Below are 23,916 nucleotides of genomic sequence, written 5' to 3' on the forward strand. Positions count from 1 at the left end.
CTGCCTAACAAGAAAAGTTTCTGTTCTTTCAGAGTGCAATCCATTAGCAAGTGTTCATCACAGGTCTTTTTGACACAGAAGTGCTCCACAGAGTTATGTGACCCAGGGTGCTTCTAAGATCAGCTGTGTCAGACCATGATGGCTGTATTGTCTACACATTCTATGTTTCTGGGGGAGACTGTTTTCCACTGACATGCGGTACACAGCTATCATTCATTTATTTGAGGTGAAGTACTACGTTCAAGGACATTGATGAGATGGCTGCAAAGAGATGTCACCTGCTCCCGACACAAGCTTGCTGTCCAGTCCTTGGTGACCTAACACAAGCTTGGGAGGTTATAATTTATTGGACAGTCAGAAAGGATCGCGTTACATCGGGGCTCTACTGTTGGAGAGAGAGCAAAAAACTCCTACCCTCTATTGGGAAAGTTTGAGTAGCAAAGGGGCAAGAAGGAACTCTACACAAAGTAGACACTTTTTGGCAAGACAATGGCCACAACTTTATGATGCAAATGAGTGTAGGCACAGTATGGGCAGAACCAGCCATCTTGCAGCCAGCGGATCACAAGGAAGCCACCATGCCAGCAGCCAGGCTGGCAAGTGCCAACCTTTGTGCATGCATGATCTGAGCAGCACGCAAGCTGCCAGCTGTTTGAGTAACAGCCCCAATCTGTATCTCAAAGTGTTCTGATGGGAGGCCATGCTTGGTGATGCACTGCCTCAGGACTGTAGCAAACTGATATCTGGAAAGGCATGTGCCATCCACATGCATGAGGAATGGGTCTATTGTATAGAACCTTAAATCCGGAAAGGCAGAGATGCTGTGCACTGGGCAGGGCTGTGCACCGGGCAACCCGAAGCTGAAGAAAGGATAATAAGTGTACCACATAAGATTTTTCACATCAGTAAGGCATGGATCACTGTGGCTAGATCAGACTGAATGAGGAATAGATACAATTGAAGTTCCATTCGAATCTTGGCAAAAGCACTCCAAACCCCCATAGCCATCTGGTTTTCAAACGTGGCTACTGTGTCAGTAGCACTCTCAAGCTACAAACCAGCCCATTACTTATTTCAAGCATCTTTAACTGCTCTTGCAGTATTAAATAAAAGGGTAAGGCCACCTGGGGAGGAGTTAAGGCGGGCCCCGTCCAGGATAAGAACTCAGAGGGCCCAATCAGGAGCTGTGAAGCGGCTCCTGATTGGGCCCTCCGAGTGTCCATCCAGGGCCAAGCAGCCAATGGGGAGGTGTGCAAAGTGCCTTCCTATTGGCCCCTCACCAGGACAGACCAAAATTCCATTCCCCCAGCCCAGTCTGCTCCTGACCACCGCAGGGAGAGGAGGTCATTAGGGCTGCCAAGGGGGATGAGAACAGAGGCTTGGACAGGCTGCGCCAGCCCTTTTTGCCCCAAGGCTGTCCTAACTGTCATGTCCAACTGCAAATTGCCTTAGAACCCTGACAGAGCTGGCAGGAGGCTGCAGAGTGCCCCCCCCCCTTTCAGGCCTGCTGCGAAGGAGCCGCTGACTGGCCCTGACTGAGGGGAGGAGGCCTTTCCAAGAGCAACGCAGGGGAGTTTGAGGACCTTCCTTTTGAGGGGGGGGGACTTTCCCCTTCTGCCAAACAGTTGCCTGACAGGGAAGCCACAGAAAAGCTCCTTCTCACTTAAAATACTGCTCTGGCCGGGGGTTAGACACAGCCAAGCCATGTGTCTTTCTTCTTTGCAACTCTCTGCAGATTTGAGGCCACTGCACAGCATTATTCTGCAGAGGAAACTGGCTCTTTTGTCTCCTGTTTCATCTGCACAACAACCCTGTGCAGTAGGCCTCAAGTCTTTCAATTCAACAACAACCTGTGTGGGAAGTCTTAAATGTTTCTTCTCTACCACAACCCTGTCCAAAGTAGCCCTTTCTGCCTGGGGAGCTGATCTTTATATTCTGCAGGTGAGCTGTAATTCCAGGAGCTCTCCAAGCCACACCTGTAGGTTGGCTACCCCTGGGTTGGAAATATTCCTGGAGGTTTGGAGGTGGGACTTCAAAATCATACAATGCCTCAGAGTCCAGCCTTCAAATGAGCCATTTTTGCCTGCAGTTGACAGGGAGTGGTGCAGGAGTGTCCCTACTGGCCTATGGGTTATGGCCAGCCCTTACCAGCAACTGTTTGTATTCTGGGACACAGAAAGGCAGACCAGCATCAGTCCTGTGAGTCTGGAAAGTGCAGGAAGATCTAAATAAATATTTACAGCCTGAAACTGTAAATAGAGAACAAGTAAATGTCTGGAGACACATAGTAACTGAAATGACTTATTGGCCTGGCAAATAACCTTGGCCTGGCAAATAAAAAAACAGTATAAAAAACCTCACTAAGGTCAAGACTGCTGTGCACAGAGAGTCTTCCTCTTAGGGTTGCCAGCTTCCCTGTGAGGCTCGCTACCCCACCTCCCTCATGTGGAGTTTGCTATGGGGAGAGAAAGGGAAGATGATTGAGACACCTGAGGCCTGCTGGGTCACTGCAGCCCATTCCCAGTTCTCTCAGATCTCTCACAACCCCACATACCTCACAGGTTGACTATTGTGGAGAGACGAATGGAAAAGGTGTTTGTAAACCGCTTTGAGACTCCTTTGGGTAGTAAGCCATTGGAGTCCAAAAATCCGTTCTTCTAAGGAGCGACCATGAAAGAAGCATGTGGGCACATAACATTTTACCAACAGTGAAAACATGGGAGACAGAAGGAACAGGGTGGACACCTGTGTACTGTGACTACCCCATGTGTATTAGGGCAGAGGGGCATTTCGGTGAATGTGGCCTAATTCACACAAGGAGGGAAATGACTCAGAACTGGGAGGAATTGGTTGCCATGTAATTTTCCCCTAAGAAGCGTCTCCAGTCTGATTTTCCCTTCACATATCTGAGGACATGGCTCTGGAAAGCTCATCTGTAACCACTATGCCAAAATTCCCAAAGGTCAGTCCTCTCCCACACTCAACAAACATTCCACACCACAGGTTCTTGACACCCATATCTCCACACCCATGCCCTCATTTGCCACCATGCCACCACAACCTCCCACACAACACACACATTCAACCCCATGCCCTTACAGACTGGACAATTCCTCCCTTTCCTCTTCCCACTGCCAAGCTCTAGCGCCCGTTGTATTCTTGGAGACAACGGGCTTTGCCCCTAGTCAGTTCATAAAATCAATAGTACCCTCAGAATTAGGTGTGAAAGAAAGATACAGCTGGATCTCATCTGGTGACATTACAGTCCAAACCTTCTGATGATAGCTTCCTATAAACATTCAGTAGCATGGGGAATGAGGCTGCACCTTGTAGAACACCACAGGCCAATAACCAGAGCAGGAGTCCCCTAATACTACCTTCTGAGAGCAGCCCCCCAGAGAGGACTTGAACCACCTTTACACAGTGCCCCCCAGTCCCAGTTTCATGAATTGGCTCAGGAGGATATTATGGCTGATAGTACTGAAGGCTACTGAGAGATCTAGGAGAACTAGCAGAATTACATTCCTCCTGACTAGTTCTTGGTAGAGGTCATGAGCCAAGGCAACCAGAGCAGCCTAAATTCTAAATCCTGGCTGAAGACTATAGATCCTGAAAATCAGTCTCTTCCAACAGCCCCTGCAAGTGAGAAGTAAAACTTACTCACTTTGCCCAAGAATGTAAGATTGGAGATGACTAGAAGTTCTCCAAGGCAGTATGGTTTGAGGAGGGTTATTTCAAAACAGGAATAATCAGTGCTTACTTGAGCATGGGTGGTACAACCTCCAGCTTTAAGGAAGCAGTTATCACTCTCATTGCCTCGCCGGCCAACCCACCCATGAAGGATCTCTCCAAGGATCTTGTCCACATCCTCGGGCTCCAGAAGCAACAAATACCTGTACTTAAACTACATTTAATTGGATCCTGATTTAATTGGCAATTTCCATTGATGTTTCCTTCTTGCTAGGGACCCCCTAATATCATTCCTCAGGATCGCTCCCCCCACACACAAACACACAAGTACAGTTTCATGCAGTTCAGTGACTTACAGTGAGATAGGGGAAGCAGAGAAGTTTGATGAAGCTTGGGTTTCTTTCTATGTACAATTTTCTGCCATAATTGTAACTATATAGGTACTTAAGATTTTAAAAATATAGAATACTGTCCACTGTAGTCTAAAAGATAAATTAAGGCCTCCATTCCAAAACAAAAGCCTTACAATGTAATCATAGAATCATAGAGTTGGAAGGGGTCTCCAGGGTCATCTAGTCCAACCCCTTGCACTATGCAGGACACTCACAAACACTCACTATGCAGGACACTTAGCTGCCACCCCCCTTGAACCTTCACAGAACCAGCACCTCCGTCAGATTGCTATCTAGCCTCTGTTTAAAAATTTCCAAAGATGGAGAACCCACCACCTCCCAAGGAAGCCTGTTCCAATAAGAAACCACTCTGTCAGGAACTTCTTCCTGATATTTAGACGGAATTTCTTCTGAATCAATTTCATCCCATTGGTTCTGGTTCATCTTATGTGAGCTTCACAAGAGTTTCTTCATCTGACAAAAGGGAAACTGGCTATACCTTTTCTCTATCCGAAGGAGTCTCAAAGCGGCTTACATTCACCTTCCCTTTCCTCTCCCCACAACAGACACCTGTGAGGTAGGTGAAGCTGAGAGAGCCCTGATATTACTGCTTGTTCAGAAAAGCTTTATCAGTGCTGCGGCGAGCCCAAGGTCACCCAGCTGGCTGCATGAGGGGAATCAAACCTGGCTCGCCAGATTAGAAGTCCGCACTCCTAACCACTGCATCAAGCTGGCTCTCTACATTTGGCCTCTACACATAGGTTATTGTTACACCACAGAAATAGGAAAGATAAATTTAGATTCACTGCTTGTATTTCACCTACTTAATTTTGGAATATCAAAAGATGTGTAGTTATCAAGATAAAGATGGCACTGGACTGGAAATAGCAAAGGCCAAATTTACACAAACCTTCACAGGCCCTGGTAATGTCTGAGTCATTCATGTGGTAAGAGATAGGAAGATAGGTAGATATCATTAAAAAGATACAGAAAACAAAGTTGAGGACATATAGTACCAGTTCTTAGAAACAATTTGAGTTGCATGAATAAGTAGACATGTTCTAACAGAGAGAATTAATGGGATCACAGCTACTTGACTAAGCAGAATAGCATAAATAAATTCCATGGTGCATCTGTCTAGAACTGGACCATGACCTAGTTTTGTTTACAAGGCCATGAAGCTGGTTATTTTCTGCCAAATAGCTTGTTTGTTCTTTTAATGTCACAGGAAGGAAATAGCCTCACATAATATAAAATGGTAGCAGAAGACAGAAATGGGGATATTGTGATTATTCAGCAAATAATATAATGAAAGTTTATACATTTGTACATTTGAATGCAAAGAAATTTTCTTTATCTATACCACATTTCTTTCTCAAGTAAACTAAGACAGTTTTCTGGCTTTTCCATTTATTAGTCTGATTGTTTGCAGTGCCTGCCAATGCACAACAAAATAACCATCTGTTTCTCACTGAGAAGCCACATTCTTGGGCTATACAAGTTCTCAAATTGTATCTTACTTAAACCAAAACATATCAGTTTGGATTCAGAATTTTTGTTCCACTTACAATGGACCCTTCCACTGGTTCAAGGAGTGTTCCTCTAGTGAAAGAAATGTTTTCAACTGATTAAAAGTTCTTTGTTCTGGAGGGAGTCTTCACCATTAGAGAAATGAAACCTTTATATCCAATAGGGATGGGCATGAACCAGTTCACAACCCCGAATTCCTCACGAATTTGGCCAGTTTGGGGGAGGCACCTCCCCCAAACATTTCCCAGACTTCTTGTCTGATTGGATTTAAGGTTCAGACCATTTAAATTTATCAGCCGAGCAGGGCAGTCTGTCAACTGTTAGGTTTAAATTCACCTTTTGTTTCCCCACCTCCAAACTGAAGGAAGTGAAATGGCCCCCTGACATCACTGCCAGCCATTTCAGGCTGGCAGCAGATGGACACACTGCAAGCCATTTCAGCAATCAGTTTTGCTTCCATCCACTTGAAACTGGAAGGGAGTGAAATGGATTGTTGATATATCTGGTAACCATTGCAGTGGTCTGTTTCACTTCTTTTCACTTCTAAGCTGGTTTGTTTGGGAGCTTCTGGCTCATTAGGGTTTGGGGATTGAGTTAAGAAACATACCTAACTGGAATTTTCCAATTTATGCCTATCCCTAGTATTCAATGCATCAGAGGTAAATCTGAATTGGCATTACTGGCACATATCCCACCACTTCACTGACCAAAGTTTGAACGCCTCCTTTAGCCTATTTATGCACTCCATTACGTCAGTGTAGAACATGGGTCAGTAAAATAAGATTCAATCTCATATACATATAAAACACGTGCCCATCTTTCATTCCATATTATTTGTGCTTAGTAGGAGTTCAAGTCCTTCCTAGAAACTACAGTTGTCTCTTTTGAGGCTACTCAGAATTTGAAAAGTCTTATGAGCAGTATTATGGGGCTATAGAACTTCCTTTGACCCTCACTGATATTGAGGATTTGATGCATATGCTTATATCTCATCTGTACTTCATCACTTGATGTTTTATCATTCAGTAAGATCTCTTCGCCTCACTGATATTTATTTTTAAAAAGGCCACTTTGAGAGGGAGTGATTGAAAGCAAAGAAGTAGTCCTGGGAAAAATTTCACTATAGTGGTTCCTCCTTCATTTACATATTTGCCCAAATCTCCTTTGCATATGTATACCCATTGAAAAACATTGTGGTTAAGATAATCCGAGGCATGCAAGTTCTGCCAGTGGTGTGCTTGATCTGCAGATAGTTGTTCTAGTGGAATCTGAATTGCTTTAGGATGCTTTGGGCTGATCTTGCGTTGAGCAGGGGGTTGGACTAGATGGCCTGTGTGGCCCCTTCCAACTCTATTCTATGAGTGTCAATCAGCCCTAAATACGCTCTTCATGTGAACTAGAAGTCCTGAATGAACAGATCAAATGAAACCTGTGCAGTCTAATGTTGACTATGATGTGGCTTCGCATTCAGAAAAACCTCACATCACAAACCCTATTTCAACAGTACTTGAATTACTTTTGTTTTTTGTCTGTCCTTGCTGGTTATTTGCCTCGGGCTAGGAAACTTTTTCTTCCTGAATGCCAACTTCTGTTTGGCTATGGCAATCAGCCATTCAGAGATGACCTAATCTTAGACTGACATGCCACAACTTTTCTGTGCATCATCACATACCTGACCAAAATTTTCTTCCCTGTGTATTTTGGATATTTTATGTATTTATTTGATTGATTGCTTTCTTATTCCTCTCAAGCCGGCTCGCCGTGGATTACATAAAAATAATAAACCCTCACATGAAAAGTTAAAACTGTCCATATCTCCCATTACAAAATTAAAATGCGGCAGTGAAAAAGTGAGCCCCAACCTCATCCTACTTCCCAGCAGCCCCCACCTGGTGCCTCAGGTGCCCCGGTAACTGTCTGACTTGGACGGGACCCATGTGACTTTTTTTAAATGGATATATTATATAATGACAGGAACAGACTAAATTATGACTGAGAATGAAGAATGGAAGTGATGTGAGTGGACTGACCCCCTTGAAGGTGTTATTGAGCTGGTGGCTATGGTTCAAATGTCTTCTTTGTGCTTGATATATTTGACTTGTTTTACTTGGGACTGGTTCAAACAAAATCCAGGTATACAGAGTATGTACAAGCCATAGGGCACTGGAGCAAACCCATCGTTCATGTTCTCTCTCCCATCATGTGTAATTTTTTTCACATAAATACATACCTAGTCACATATTCCCCTGTTCATGATGGATGAATCCTATTCCTTTTGGCAGTGGTACATTGGATCTTGGTCCACATTTGGGTTGTAGGTGTGATAAGTGAAATTAGTTTAAAACAGATTCGTTCTCATTGACTTGTACAGCTAATGAACTATGAGGCAATGTCCATCATTTGGAAACAGATGGGTTCTGCTTTCAATGAAAAATGTGTGTGATTGCCGACAACAAGCTTTTGGTGGTGTAGCTTTGCTTATGATATGAAAGGGCATCTTTTGATGCTTAGGGCTTCATTTTTGAGTTCACCAGCTTTGTCTGTGTGCTCAAATGAATATGAAGCATGTGATATAGTATATATTTGTGGTAAAAAATCCCAATCATATTAAAACTACTTAAAATTGAGTTTTGTCTGTGGTCTAGTTATTCATATTAAATCTTAATGACTAGTGTGTTGTCAGCAACATAGGCACCACTAGCTTTCCATATTTGGTGCTAACAGTTAAAACATATAAGTGGAGGGGTTTGCTCCAAGAAGAATTTGTAGTGATTTTCCTGAGTCGGTATCTTGCTATGGCAGGATGGCAAACTTAACCCAAACCAAAAATTTGCATAAATAGGAGTTGATTTTTAAAATAAAAAATAATAACAACAAACTTTATTGTTAAATGTTTACATTGATACCTTTCTGATTTTTAAAAAAATTTACATGGCAGTTAGTAATTCATATATACTTTTATTGATCATGATGATTTCTATTATTTCCTAGGCTGTTAATTTCTGGTATGTCCTGGTGATGAATGATGAACACACAGAGCGGCGCTATCTAATGTTTTTCCTTCTGGGTTGGGGTCTTCCAGCGTTTGTTGTGATTCTGCTTTTAATCATCCTCCGAGGAATCTATCATCACAATGTGTCACAGATTTATGGCCTGATCCACAGCGATCTGTAAGTCTCTGTATATGAAATCAACCATAATATAGATTGTGTGAACATTTGTGCAATATTCTTCTTGCTTTATCTGTTACCTAGAGTGTGCAAAGCTAAGGGATTATTTATTTTTAACAGTCAATGTCGAGCAGCATCCTGTTGTCTTAAAGGTATTTGTCATACTCTGTGATATGCAAGCAGTATATGAGCTAATACACGCCATGCATCCCTTTCCAATTCCGTTCATACTCCTTGGACTATCAAACTGTAAAGTTACTTTGTAAACATCAGTGGGCTAGTTTCATAGTTCATATCTGGGAAAGGGAATGTTTAGAGTGATGAGGATGATGGCTAGCATTGCATATAGGATGTAGTTTACCATCACTCAAGACCTAACATTGAAACATAGTTTGTTATTATAAGGTCATCTTCTGAAACCTTCAGACAATCATTCAATTTCAAACAATCGCTCAAATTCTTGATTCCACAACACATGCTGATCACCAAATACACCATGGAGCAAACGGCATTGACCGAACTCTGAGGTTACAGTTGTTACATTAACAGTTCAGTTATTAGTTATTAATGATGTTATAGTTATCATTATTATTATTATTATTAATTGACATCATTATTGAATTTATATTGTATCTATCTTATGCTTTCATGTTCTATGTAAACTGCCCTGAGCCTCAAGGAGAGGGTGGTATATAAATATATAATAAAATAAATAAACCCAATGATTTAGAAGAGAGTAACTCTGATTAGGATTGCACTGTGCATTTAGAAAGTGGAAGAAATGAAAGGGGCAGGAGAGAGCTGCATCATACCCTTCTACATGCTAATCTCAGAACAGTTTTTTTAATTAAACATGAAATATATAGAAGAAAGCTGAAGTCTGGCTTATCACCAAGGGCCTCTGGACAGGAGTGTAGTTTTCTCACCTTGGGAAATACAAGATAAGGCATTTGTAGCTCCTTTGGAGCCTACATGTCTGAGAGAGATCCAGTTTCTTTTAACCTAAGCCTTGACTGCATATCAGATGAGCAAAGCAGTTTTCCAAGTTTCTTTCTTAAGAGCGTGGCAAGGATGTTGGTAAAAATTCTCCAACCCAATTACATTTTTTGTACGATTTCCCAATAAGAAGTTTTGAAATTGCTTTAATTCTAAAATTCCAGAGCACTTCACAGTGTATCTTTGTTCTCCCAGATATATTTCCTTGCCAATTCCATATTCCCAAGATATAAATAAAGGACAGGTATAAGTCAAATAATGCCTACAAAGCTGCATTGTGTTCAATTTATGCCAGTAGGACCTGTGCACTTGCATTGCATGATCCCAAAAGTGACTATGAATGCAAACTTAACGTCAAAAATAAAAGAGAAAGATTTATCATTTATATTCTGGTTTTCCACTTAAGTTCTCCAAGCAGTTTGCATAATTTTTTAAAAGTCTAATACATCAAATTTAAAAAAAAAGTACTTGTGTGATACAATGATGTGTGCTTGCATAATTTCTGGGTAAAATTCAGATGTGATATAAAATAGCTCTAGGAATAGTTGGAAACACTATGGTTTTATCATAGAGTTTCTGGCTATTCCTAGAACTACCCTTTGTCATTTCTGGGTTTTATCCAGAAGTGAAATATCAATATCCTTGTAAGCTTTATGAGCCCCTTCCCACCTCACTACATCTTTCCTTTTCTGCAGATTCTACCTGGCAATAGTGGGGACATGCAATAGGAAGATCTTACTGTAAACCTCTTGTAGTTTTTCAGAGGGTTTATTGGGTTGTATAGATAATGGATGTCTTTAAATACTGTATTTCCAGATTGAAACGTTGTTTTCAAGCTCATGTTTTATTTGTTTTTCTTTGGGATAAGTTCCTCTAATTTCACAGGGACTTAGCTTTTAAGGAGCAGGCTTACGCTCAAGCCTCAAGTGACTTGTTTGGTTTCCATTACTGCATTCTCTTGTTTTTTTTTCTTCTTCTAATGCTGATGGGGCACCTGGTACTTGCTGTGCTGAAGAGGTTATCCAAGTGTTAGAGCTGAGTATGAAATGATGCCCAAGTGTCTGCATCTGAAGTCATTGTGATGATAATGCTACAAATATATTAGAAGGAAACCAGTAGTTTTCATTAATGGATTTCTTGTAATCTCCAGTATGACATCAGACACTATGAATTACTATGCATTTCCTGTGCCAGAAATAACCCATTGGTATTATTTGCTATGAATCATTGATATGATCAATATTCTGCTGTTCATTCCATTTTTGTTTTGTTTTTTTTTACCCCCATTAAACTGGGCAGACTCTGTGTCTTCCTGCAGCTTCATGCTATATTCTGTAATGCTAAGTATTTGCTGTTTAAAATTTATTTTAAAAAAAACATGATTGCTTAATTGTCATGCAAGTTCAAGAAATAGGCATATAGGATCAGGTACAAGTACAACTTAACTTTTAAAAAATCCCAACTAAGGAAGTTTCTAAGCTGGTTTCAAATTGAGTGGAGAGTAGAGATAGAGGCCTCCAAGTGGGACCTGGGGATCCCCTGCAATTACAGTTTATGACACTGATCAATTCATCTGGAGAAAGTGGAAGCTTTGAAAGGTGGACTTTATGGCATTGGAGGCCACTGAGCTTGTCTTCCCACAGGCTCCACCCCCAAATCTCCAGGAATTAGAATAATAGAAGGGGACATAAAAAACATTGTTCAACCCTCTGCTCAATGCAGGATCAGCCTAAAGCATCCAGGATAAGTATATGTCCAGCTGCCGCTTGAAGACCACCAATAAGTGGGAGCTCACCTCTTTAATTTGCAGCCGATTCCACCGCTGAACTGCTCTGACTGAATTTTTTTTCCATAATATCTAGCTTGTACCATTCTACATGCAGTGTAAAGCCATTACTGCAGGTCCTATCCACTGCTGCCAAAAGGAACTGTTCCCTGCCCTCCTCTAAGTGACAGCCTTTCAAATACGTAAAGAGAGTAATCATGTCCCCCTCCCAACCTCCCCTTCTTCAGGCTGAACATTCCCAAATCTCTCAACCTTTCCTCATAGGGCTTGGTCCCCAGGTCCCAGATCTGCACCTTGTCATTCTGCACCCTCCATTTTGTCTACATCCCTTTTGAAGTGAGGCCTCCAGAACCGCACAAAGCACTCCACGTGTGGTCTAACCAATGTGGTATACAGTGGGACTATGACATTCTATAATTTTGATGATGTGGAGGAGTGGGGAATCAAACCTGGCTTGCAATATTAGAGGTAGGCGCTCCTAACCATTACACCAAGCTGGCTCTAGTAAGCCCATTACTCCATCAAAGAAGGAAACCAGATCGGTCTGGCAGGACTTGTTGGAGACGAATCCATGCTGACTTCCCCAGATTAACAAATTGTCCTTCAGATGTTTGCAGACTGCCCCCTTTAAAAATCTGCTCTATTATCCTCCCTGCAACTGAGGTCAGACTCACTGACCTAGTTTCCAGGGTCATCTCTCCTCCCTATTTTGAAGATTGGGATAACCTTCACTCGCCTTCAATCTTTTGGCACATCTTCAGTCCTCCAAAAAGTCCTAAAGATGATGGATAAAGGTTCCCCAAGCTCTCCAGAAAGTTCTTTGGGCACTCCCAGGTGCACACTATCCAGCCCAGGGGATTCAAATTCATCCAGTGCAGCCAGATGTGTCTCGACAACCTCTCTGTCTACCAGCCACCTAGACATTGTACTTTGCCTACTACCATGCCTAGGTGTGTCCATATTCTTCTTGGAAGAATGGGAGGCAAAACCAGTACTGAGACTTTCTGCTTTCCCAACCTAGAGCTGGCAATCTGACCCCTTCATCTCCTGCCATTAGCCATGGGACACCTGGCCACCCTAACTGAGTGGAGCTGTGGTTAGCTCTGTTTGGAAAGTCTTGGGATTCATGAGCTCCCTTGGCAAGAATTTAGATGGAAAATCTTGTGAATTGAGAGAAATTTTGCACTGATATGTTTGTGAACTGCTGCTTGGTTTTACCTACCCTGTGCTTGCCCCCTTTCTCCTGCATATGGGGAAAGCTGCTGGAAAACAGAACCTTCTTCAAAATAACTCTTTGGAATAAGAAAATGTTTTAGATCTATATGAGGGACAATAACTACATACAGTACTTGCACACAAAAGACTTACTTTGTCTTGTGGCCTACTCATATAATGCACAGTAATGAACAACAGTTCCATTTAGAGCAAGGGGCTTAATATTAAAGAACTCTGGTGTGTGAGGTTACAGAGCTGCTGAGGCTTGATGCCTGATCTGCTGAATGTTTATATACACAGGTACTTGTTTTAAACTTCAGGTTACAGAGCTGCTGAGGCTTGATGCCTGATCTGCTGAATGTTTATATACACAGGTACTTGTTTTAAACTTCTAAGAGTTTTTGTTTTGGAGGAAAGTTGTGTTTCATTCGCAATGTAAAATGTTCTAAACTAGAAAACACATGCCCAGCCAGATAATTTGGAACTTCAGCATGGACTTGCATTACAATATATTTCACTGTGTGGTGTATGACTTTGTTTGGCTTAAAACACTATTTAGATCTTTTAAAATATTGAAAATCCAGACAAGGCAAATGTTAGGGGGAAAAAACCTACTCTCACCAAAATAACAGCCATGAATCCTTGGGCTATGCCTTGAATGTTTAAAATAGAATTGTTGGTTTGTTGTAGCAAGATGATGGTGAAGTCTACATGGGGAATGAAATGTATTTTTACTGGTCAATGATGTAGTTGTTTTTTTAGTTTGTGAATAAGGACAATTATTTAAATTTAGCCTGTTTGCAGTGTGAGATATTTCTGGATGATTGGAACCACCCATGCATTATACAGCTATTCCAAGTATGGCATCAGCCTCCTATAAGTAGTTCCTGGATAGTTATTAGTGTGGGCAAACACCTGGACCAATGTGTTGCTGAACTGACTACAGTGGGACATCTGGTGAAGTATAGATATGAAAGTGGAAGGCATGCATTTAATACTATGTAAGGTTTATTGGGAAAGTACCAATCTCAGGGCTTCAGTCCTTTATCTGTAACTTTGGAACCTTAAGTAATAAAGTACTTAATCTCTTTAAGTTTTCATGTGAAAGGTGGGGAGGTTACTGTAATACAACTGAAGCAGGGTTGACAAATTTGTGATACAGTTTGAGATTCCGTAGAGCAACACTGTCATGGGACATGACTTGCGCTATCCTTTCCAGGGAGATGCAAACCTTGGTTTGTTTTGTTAGTGGCAGTAAATTCCATGTGCCAGATGTTCAAAGACACTGCTTTTGTGTATGTGAATCTTTGCATTTGTGCACATGAGAGAACATTTTCCCTTTATTCTCAGAAAGAGTACCCATATACCTGATCCACCCAGGCCTTGTCAGCACCAAGAAGGGATGGGAAAGAGCGGGCCAGTTCTGAACTTCATGTGGCTTGTTTGAATAACTCCTACTCACCCCAGGCACAGAAACCTACATGCTGCACCTGGCTCACACTGTCTAAGAGGAGTTTTTCCCAGGCTGGACAAGACTCGTACTGTCAGGAGCCCCCTTCCTAAAGTTGGCCATGACTTCCATGAGCTGTCTTCCGCTGGCTGAAATCCACCTTTCCAAGGCCAGGCTTGGTTCTTCAGTCCTGGGCTGGACAAACCCAGGGAGTGGGGGGAATACCCTGGTGTCCACCCCTGCTGTTAGGACTGCTTTTCAGATTCAGTCTGTCTGCTAAACTACAGTTGATTAGCATACAATTGCGAGCAGAAGCATAACAAGAATAGTTCTGTTCAGCTGTTCAGCTCTCTCCTCCCTGTGTTATAGGGCCCAGAAAGTGGCTGCATGAGAGCATGCGCAAGTGGAAATGCAAGTAGAGATACAAGAAGTCTGAGTCAGTTCAAGCAGTTACCACAATCTTTTTTTTCTTTTTTTCTTTTCCGCTTATGCAACAGCCCCCACCACAAGCAGCAGTTTTCCAACCCACTGTCTTCCTTGGTAGCTAGTTTTATAGGCAACAATCTGTGCTTACTAGGCATTTTGTACATTTTCCAGAGTCTGAACAGAAGGCTTCTTGATGCTGGTTCCTTCTTTGCACAAATTCTTCCATAATTCCTAATACAGAAAATCCAAAAGGGTAACTTTGTCATCACGACAGACAGTGGCTCAGGTTAGATATCCCATGGAATCGTGGTTCAATTAAACTGTGTTCAGTATGATCATCTTAACATGGAACATTTCTCTAATTATGCTTAGTTAAAGACTTTCAAATTAAGATGAGAAAATACGGCCTCAAAATTGTTTCATTAGCCACAGTTAGGCTTAGTTTGGACCACAACTATTTCTGCACTGGAAGCTTTGTGCTGGGCAGGAGACTGGAGTTTGAGCCAAGGAAGGTTGCCCTGCCCCTTTCTGCTCCTGCACAGGAGAGCATTTGGCCCGATGTACCTGGTCTGCCCCAGGGAGCCAGGGCAGCAAAGTTCCCAGTGCGGAAATGGTCATGATATGAAACCATGGATGTAATTAAATTACTTATGCTTAGTTTCATTGTCTGCATGCAGGCAACTCTACTTTCTGTGCTTAGCTAAAGTCCAAGATTAACCAGTCAATCATAGTTATGGTTTGTCATAATGTCGGAATGCAGATTTAATCTTGGTTGGGTCTTTGGTGACGCTGTATTAGTCTACAGACAGAAAGGATTGTAGTACCAGCATTTCTTGAGGAAAACCATGTTGGAATATGCAAGATCTGTAGTGTGCATGATTCCAAGGTATATAAAGAATATCCTACAGAGGGCACTGGGGGCCCAAATGTGTATTTGACATGTGTATTTGACATAGGGCACAAATGTGTATTTGACATAGTTAGAATAGGAACTTCCCAATATTTTTCAAATAATCTCCTCCAGCATCCTGATTGGCTCAGCAGGGGATTTCCTCCTCTCTGCCTGCTCAAGAACAGACAAAACAAATATAACAGAACAGTTAGACTGTTAGGACTCTCCTCTTTCTATACAAAGTTGTTTCTCTTCTAAATAAAACCTGTTATTTTAAGCAGCCTGGTGAATCACCCTCACTTTACATATTTAAACTCTGCCAAAAAATCTGATTGATCATCTGTGAGCTGAACCGTACATTAAAATAAACTATCATTTTGTGTTATGTTGTGGTAAAAAGGAAATAGATCTTGAATTCTGTTCTCTTAAATTCTGTATTGTTGGCTTTTCTGCTGAAGGCCTCGACATCCCCAAAAACAATTACATTTGAGGTGCACCAGTGCATTCCAATGGATGCAAGGACCCATCCCACTAGACCTTGGGGAGAGGACATGAATACACAAGGACTGAAAAGCGCCCAGCATTTTACTATACTTTGATTTGACTGATAATGGCACGTTACTTTCTCCATCTTTTCACACAGATTTTTATGCCCCTCCCCCTGTAATAAGGAGACATCAGAACTGTTTCATGCAATATAGCGGTAAAGATCTTATATGGCTGGTCAGTACTTGTGGTCTGGCAGTTACTTGCTTAGAACTCCAGGCTTGGATCAGGACTGCGACTTGTACTTATGTTTTCTTCTCGCCTGCCATGTTCCCATCCTGAAATGCCCTCGGGAGCTGTTGTTTGTTTTGCTGGGGAAAGTTATGTGTGACATCAGTGCACATAAGTTTGCCCAGTGGGAAAACTATCCAGTTACTAGTGGATAACCCTTCCCTTTGCTCCTCCCCACTTTAGTTCTTCAGCATTGTAAAATTGTGCTGGTTGTTTTTTTAGTCAAGAACAAATGTTTATGTAATTGGATTAATTTTATATTGTACTTTAAAGTTTAAACAATGCATAGCATGCATGAGGTATGGAGCAGGGCAAACTACTGAATCCGTGTTTCATTTATTAGCACTGGTAGTTGTCAGACAAGCTGTAAAGGAACACTGCGTTGAGAGTACTAGCTAAACATGAGTGACAACAGGAAAAGTATCGCAAGTCCTGATTAGCTTGCATCTTTATTTAACATGCACACAGCTTATAAATGAAACAGTTTATATCAGTTTTTTTAAATGCCGTTCTGTTGACTGATTGCTTTGGAATAGTTGACAAGGTCCTCTTAACAAAAGTTATAGCTGGAGGGCAATCTCTGCCCTCTGAATTTGTAATACAACCTACAGAGATCTTAAAGGATGAGCTGGAACATGCAGACAACAGACCAGGAGGGGCTAAAATCAGTATTGGAAGAAAAGGGTGAAGAGGGCCCTTTGATCTTTTGTTGTTTTCTGCACACCTCTTCCCTTGGGCAGATTTTAGATAAACTAATTTTCTCTTGAAGTTTCTGACCATAAATGTGATTTCGGTTCTGACAGGTTGCAGTATAGAAATTAGTTTTTTCCTGTTTTGACATACATTTAAGTCTTTCTCTATGCCAAACTCTTACACATCACCTGCATTACGAAATGCTTATTTAGTTCAATATTCACAACTAGTCAGTACAAGTTTAACTTCCTTCTCCAGTTTTGGTTTCTTCTGGATATAAACTACCCCATCCCCCATCCCCAGGTTGTTTCTGCTGACTGAAACTTTGAATTTGTATCCTATCCTTTGCTGTTGAATTTCTTGGAATATTCAAGGTCTGTAGTTTGCATGATTCAAAAGCATATGAAGAATGTCCCACAGGGGACATCAGAGAACATGCGTATTTAACATAGATTAGGAACTTTCAAATACTTTCCTCCAGTGCCCTTATTGGCTCACTGGGGACTTCTTGCTCCCTTGAGTACACTTCTACCCTGCTTGCCCCTTCAGCAGATATAATATTAGTCAGAGACAGACCGTAGGGCTGTCCTCTCTCTTTCAATATAAAGTTTATTCTCTTCATAATAAAACTGTTTTCTTCTTTTAAGCAGCCTGATGATTTGCTTGTCTCTTGCACATCTGCTATTTAAAATATTTATATACCATTTTCCAAACTTTTGCTCTGAGATAGTTTCCAAGAAATGGGCATAAAAGCAATTAAATATGCTCACTTAACATATGAGATCAAAAATAAAGCTAGAACAGTATAAAACCAACATGATTAAAACACTCCAAAACAATTAAAAGTACCTGCTGTATTTATTTGGGCTGACTATTAAAAATAATAAATTTGGAGCACAGAAAGAGGTCAATGGATGCAGAAACAAGGAACAGTAATAGAAAATGGATTTTTTATTAAAAAGACAAAAATATTTTGACCAGTATCTAAAACTGAGTTGATAGCAGATAGATCACTGGTGACAAAATTCCACAAGCAAAACTACTCATGATCACAAAACACTAGTTTAGTGACTGAGAAACATTATGTCTGACCCAGGACTGAGTGAATTTTTGTTGTCTTTTGTTTTGGCCTTGGTGATCTTCCTGTCTGCTTTTCCATGTCAGTTGCTTTGTTTTCCTGTCCTTGTAGTATGATGTACTGCATTGTCAACAGCTGATACAAATGACATTGCCATGGCATTGTCTCTGCCCCATCCATAAAGCATGGCCACACTTGTCCCAGATGGGACTAGCAAAATGGTATCTGAGATCAGGCAGCCATGTCCCTGAATTGTTCTGCCAGTAGCATTCCATTCTTGGCTCTATTTGTTTAGACAATCTGCTTTTAAACTGTGGTCTTTTAAGTGTTTTTATATTTGTGGTTGTATTTACATAACATTCAGTAAGGTAGAAAGGCAACCAATAAATGTTTTAAATAAGTAAATAAATTGTATGTATTGTTAACCAATGGAAAGAATTTTGATCATGATCTCAAGTTAGAGGGTAGGGAAAGTATATGTTAAAAAGAAGGCAGTGGGTTTGATTAGGGATGTACGTCCCCAGGTGGGACTTTGGGATCCCCTGGAATTACAGCTCATTTCTGCTTTGGAGTGTAGACTCCATAGCTTTATACTCCACTGAGATTCCATCCCACTCTAAATCCCACCCACTCCCAGCTCCACCCACAAATATCTCCAGGTATTTCCCAACCCAGAGCTGGCAAGCATAGTTTGAAACCAGAATGTTAACTACCCAATTCACACGAAGCTGGATTTGTTGTTGTTAAGTGCAAAGTTGTGTCTGACCCATCGCGACCCCATGGACAATGATCCTCCAGGCCTTCCTGTCCTCTACCATAGCGATCCCCAACCTGTGGGCTGCGGACCACATGTGGTCCTTTGACTAATTGGAGGTGGGCCCTGAAGGACGCCTTCTCCCCACCCCCCGGGCCTTTACTTCATCCCCCCCAGCCCTTTACAACACACTTCATTGTTGTGGTGTGTCTGTATCTTATTTTGAAGGGATGTTTAAACATTACCATAGCGATCAGAGAGCGCTAGGGCAGTGGTTGAGAGTAGAGGAGTAAACTACCCTCCCACACCGGGCCTCAGTAAAAGGTGTTGAGTGGTCCCCGGCGTTGAGTGGTCCCCAGTGATAAAAAGGTTGGGAACCACTGCTCTACCATTCCCTGGAGTCCATTTAAGTTTGCACCTACTGCTTCAGTGACTCCATCCAGCCATAATCCATAAACTGGATTATGCTGAGTCAAAGCTGAGAACTGTAACTGGCCCAGGGTCATCCAGCTTGCTGCATGTGAAGAGTAGGGAATCTCCAATTTAGAGGTTGCCGCTCTTAACCACTACTGTAAACTGGCTCTCTTATCCTCCCACAATCCCCTACCAGTTGCCAGGAAGGACCCGGCAACCTTCTCTGAGTTCATAGGGCTGAGGTGTTGGAGCCTTGCGACTAATCAGCATGTTTTCTGGATAGTGCTCCAGTCCTTAAAAAGAGAAGGGAAGCCAATTCTAACTTCTTCCTCAAAGAGGAGACCCCAAGCTCACTACCTAAAAACCTGAGAGGGCCCTTGTCATGAGTAGCATGTAAGTGAAGATTGTATTCATGGCTAGATACGTTAGGGATTATATATTATCATATGTTGTTATGAGTGTCCTTTTTATAACTGTACCTCCTATCATTATATTCAATTCAGCGCATAAATTTCTCTGAATTAATTTGTTACGGATTTATGTATGTTAATTATTCTATATCCCTGTTTCTTTTTTCCCTTCAGTAAACTGCTCTTTGTCTTCCCTCTTCTGTGAGCAGTCTGAGAAGCCAGGCTCACTGAGTATGCCATTTGCCTCATCTTTGGCTGTTCAGATCTGCTACAGGGCACAATCTCGAGCAAGACATTCTGAGAAAGTTGGGATCCTTCTTGGACAAGCTTGAGAAGGGAGTCCCAGAAAACCTTGGTGATGGCAGCTGTTTATTATCCCTACATCCTCAAGGGGTGGCAAGGGGAATGAAAGTTTCTGAGGGTAGGCTTTCCCCCTATGAAAAGTGGTGCTGCCAGGAAAGCTAGGAGAGCCAGGGAGATGTGTGAGTGGATGAGTGAGTCAGGGGGCAATGATCTCTCCCGTGGATTTTCTTCCATTACCAGTCATTGATTACGTCCTATATCGCCCTGAGACTCCGGGGAGGGCGGTATATAAATATAATAATAAATAAATACTAATTTCAACTGTTTGAGACATTGGGGGAGGAGTTTTGTATTTTAACCACCACCGTGATTCTATTTATTTTGGGGGAGTTATTGCCTTGCAGGGGGATATTGACCGCCTAATGAGGACACTGACAACCATAATTTTGGCATAAAATATTTGGCCACAGCCTTTATTCAACATTGAGCGTGGCTAGCATGGGAAGAGAATCATGCCATCTTGTGGTTACCCTACCACAAGGAAGCCCACCACAGCCTGCCCCTCAACAGGTTGCCTTGGCTATCCAGCCCCAAAACCCGGACATAATGGCAGGCTGAAACGGGGGGGGGAGACACCATGGAGTGACCCCTCTGGGCACCAGCCTCTGTTGGGTTCTCCTGCCCCCCGGAAATGCTAGCCTTCAATCAGGCTCTGCATCCACACAGCCCTTTAAAGGGCCCCCCAAATCTAGGGGAGGATAGCGCACAAGCTTGGCCTCCCCAAAATTGATCCTTCCCATGCTCCACTTCCGCAGGCTGTGACAATTAATCAATAATATATCCCAACATCTAACAAAAAGTCAAACAATTCATAAACAGGGAGGGAGGGTGGGTTTTGCGTCTCTGTGCGCCCTGAAGGGGGGAAAGAGGCCAAAGAATATCAAGCCATCCATTTAACTGACGCCCAGTTCAGCCACACCCCCTGTTGCCATGCCAACACACATACTGCTCAGAGAATGCCAGGGCTGGGCAATCTCTCCAACCAGCCAGGTCCCTGTCGGCGTTCCTCCCCCGCAGCAGCAATGGCCCCCTTAGATAAGTCTTGGGGGCTTTTTGCCTTGCAGGGGGATATTGACCGCCTAATGAGGACACTGACAACCATAATTTTGGCATAAAATATTTGGCCACAGCCTTTATTCAACATTGAGCGTGGCAAGCATGGGAAGAGAATCATGCTATCTTGTAGTTACCCTACCACAAGGAAGCCCACCACAGCCTGCCCCTCAACGGGTTGCCTTGGCTATCCAGCCCCAAAACCCGGACATAATGGCAGTCTGAAACAGGGGGGGGAGGCACCATGGAGTGACCCCTCTGGGCACCAGCCTCTGTTGGGTTCTCCTGCCCCCCGGAAATGCTAGCCTTCAATCAGGCTCTGCATCCACACAGCCCTTTAAAGGGCCCCCCAAATCTAGGGGAGGACAGCGCACAAGCTTGGCCTCCCCAAAATTGATCCTTCCCATGCTCCACTTCCGCAGGCTGTGACAATTAATAATATATCCCAACATCTAACAAAAAGTCAAACAATTCATAAACAGGGAGGGAGGGTGGGTTTTGCGTCTTTGTGCGCCCTGAAGGGGGGAAAGAGGCCAAAGAATATCAAGCCATCCATTTAACTGACGCCCAGTTCAGCCACACCCCCTGTTGCCATGCCAACACACATACTGCTCAGAGAATGCCAGGGCTGGGCAATCTCTCCAACCAGCCAGGTCCCTGTCGGCGTTCCTCCCCCGCAGCAGCAATGGCCCCCTTAGATAAGTCTTGGGGGCTTTTTGCCTTGCAGGGGGATATTGACCGCCTAATGAGGACACTGACAACCATAATTTTGGCATAAAATATTTGGCCACAGCCTTTATTCAACATTGAGCATGGCAAGCATGGGAAGAGAATCATGCCATCTTGTAGTTACCCTACCACAAGGAAGCCCACCACAGCCTGCCCCTCAACGGGTTGCCTTGGCTATCCAGCCCCAAAACCCGGACATAATGGCAGTCTGAAACGGGGGGGGGCACCATGGAGTGACCCCTCTGGGCACCAGCCTCTGTTGGGTTCTCCTGCTCCCCGGAAATGCTAGCCTTCAATCAGGCTCTGCATCCAGACAGCCCTTTAAAGGGCCCCTCAAATCTAGGGGAGGACAGCGCGCAAGCTTGGCCTCCCCAAAATTGATCCTTCCCATGCTTCACTTCCGCCACTGAGCCCGAATAGGTATATACCTCTTCGAGCTCCCGCCACCGCTCAATTTTGCAGCCAATTCAAAATAACATGTTGGATCCCATGGAGCCAGATGTCCATGCCCCACTCCAACAAGTGCACCCCAAGTGCACCCAATCACTCTTATAAAGGGCCCAGAACTGCAAATGCCATACCATGGGGCCCCCAATGAGTAATACACATCCCAATACAGCTAGATACCCAGGCTTTAGCTCCACCTGAGATCACATAACTCTGGGCGACAGGTGAAAGGGTCACTCGCCACCAGGGACCATTCCTTGGTGATTGTCCACTGTGCCCAGTGGGGCTTCTTGTGAGACATAGCTTTTAGCAACATGGCATCCTAGCCACTCAGCCCAGACCATAACTCCAGGTTACCAGGGCCCAACACCATTGCCCCTGCCAATGCTGGCAAAGTGCCATATGGCAATTACTGCAACAATGTTTCCTGGTGCTCAGCTCAATGTTCACAACTATAGCTAAGCCAACGTCCCATGATGGTCAGCCAATGCTTTGAGGAATACAGACTCCCACTGTCACGCTTGAACAGGAAGGTTGCCATCGCAGCAATGTCCAGGAAGGCAGTTGCATCCAAACAATGTCCGAGCCAGGTGATGCCTTCAGACCCCCAAGTAGATCACTTCCAGCTCTTATAGCATGCCATTCCATCTGCTGCATGGTGCCATTCTTTGTAACCAGCATCAGGCACCCCCGTTGACTGCCGCTCTGAAGGAAACCAAAAGGTTGTTACTGGAAAAGAGTTACATGAGCACCCTCGCACTCTGATTGACACTGGCCACGGTCCCGTGCTTGCCCTGGGCCAGCCGCTCTCAGCCAATACTCCGCTCTGCATACTGCATGCCCTGCAGGAGCCCTAGAGATGTTGCCCCTGAGCACCAAGTACCAGAACCCTATTGGGCTCTAGGCCCTACAGGTTGTGATCTGTGGGAAAACATTGTACTGCATGCCCTGGCAAAGCCCTTAGTACTGTGCCACCCAACCTGGGCAGACCTCCCTTGGCCAATGCCCTGCTCTGCATCTACTGCATACCTTGCCAAAGCCCTGGACATGTTCCCCTTGAACACTGAATCTCAGCCCACCTTTGGTTCCCTAGTCCTACAGGTTGCAGTCCGTGGTGACATTGTGAACCACCACTAATGTACATACACCTTCTGATCCACGGATGTCATACCGGGGTAACCCCATATGCCAGCATATTGAGACCTGACTGGATCTGCTAGTAGCCCAGCCATGAAACATCCTCCTGAACCTGCAATATGCTTAATCTCCAATGCACAGGCAGATGGGGCCCATGCCACTTTCCCAGGCTGGAGTCTATGCAGTCCCAAGACAGCTCCCTGAACTCATGCTGGCCATGTGACACTTCCCCCTAAACCACTTGTTTGTCCCAGCCCCAGACATAATTTAAGCAACCTCCCTGAAGGACAAAATTGGTCTCTCTAGTCAAAAGAGGCCCCATCACTCCTAGAACTGGAATCCGAGCAACCCCAGGCCCCCACGCTATGTGGGGAGTGGGTGAGGACAGGTGACAGGTTTGCAGCCACCTCCTCCCACAAGGTTGGCCTGGTCAGACAGTATCTCATATATCTACAGACCTGGGCTGCAACGCAAAGCTCAGATGATCAATGAGGCCATCCAAACAGATGGGATG

At 43.5% G+C, this 23,916-nt stretch overlaps 1 protein-coding gene across 9 annotated transcripts in view; it reads left to right on the top strand.

The window, feature by feature from the left end:
* ADGRV1 (adhesion G protein-coupled receptor V1) overlaps positions 1-23,916 on the top strand; it is a 329,124-nt gene that overhangs the window by 235,320 nt on the left and 69,888 nt on the right. For all 9 annotated transcript variants that reach the window (XM_077347591.1, XM_077347582.1, XM_077347586.1 and 6 more), the window contains one exon: positions 8,604-8,782. In XM_077347591.1, coding sequence (XP_077203706.1) covers positions 8,604-8,782 — 179 coding nt within the window. The remainder of the gene's footprint in view (positions 1-8,603; positions 8,783-23,916) is intronic.

The sequence above is a fragment of the Paroedura picta genome, chromosome 7 (genome assembly GCF_049243985.1).
Source record: "Paroedura picta isolate Pp20150507F chromosome 7, Ppicta_v3.0, whole genome shotgun sequence".
In the NCBI taxonomy this organism is placed as follows: domain Eukaryota; kingdom Metazoa; phylum Chordata; class Lepidosauria; order Squamata; family Gekkonidae; genus Paroedura; species Paroedura picta.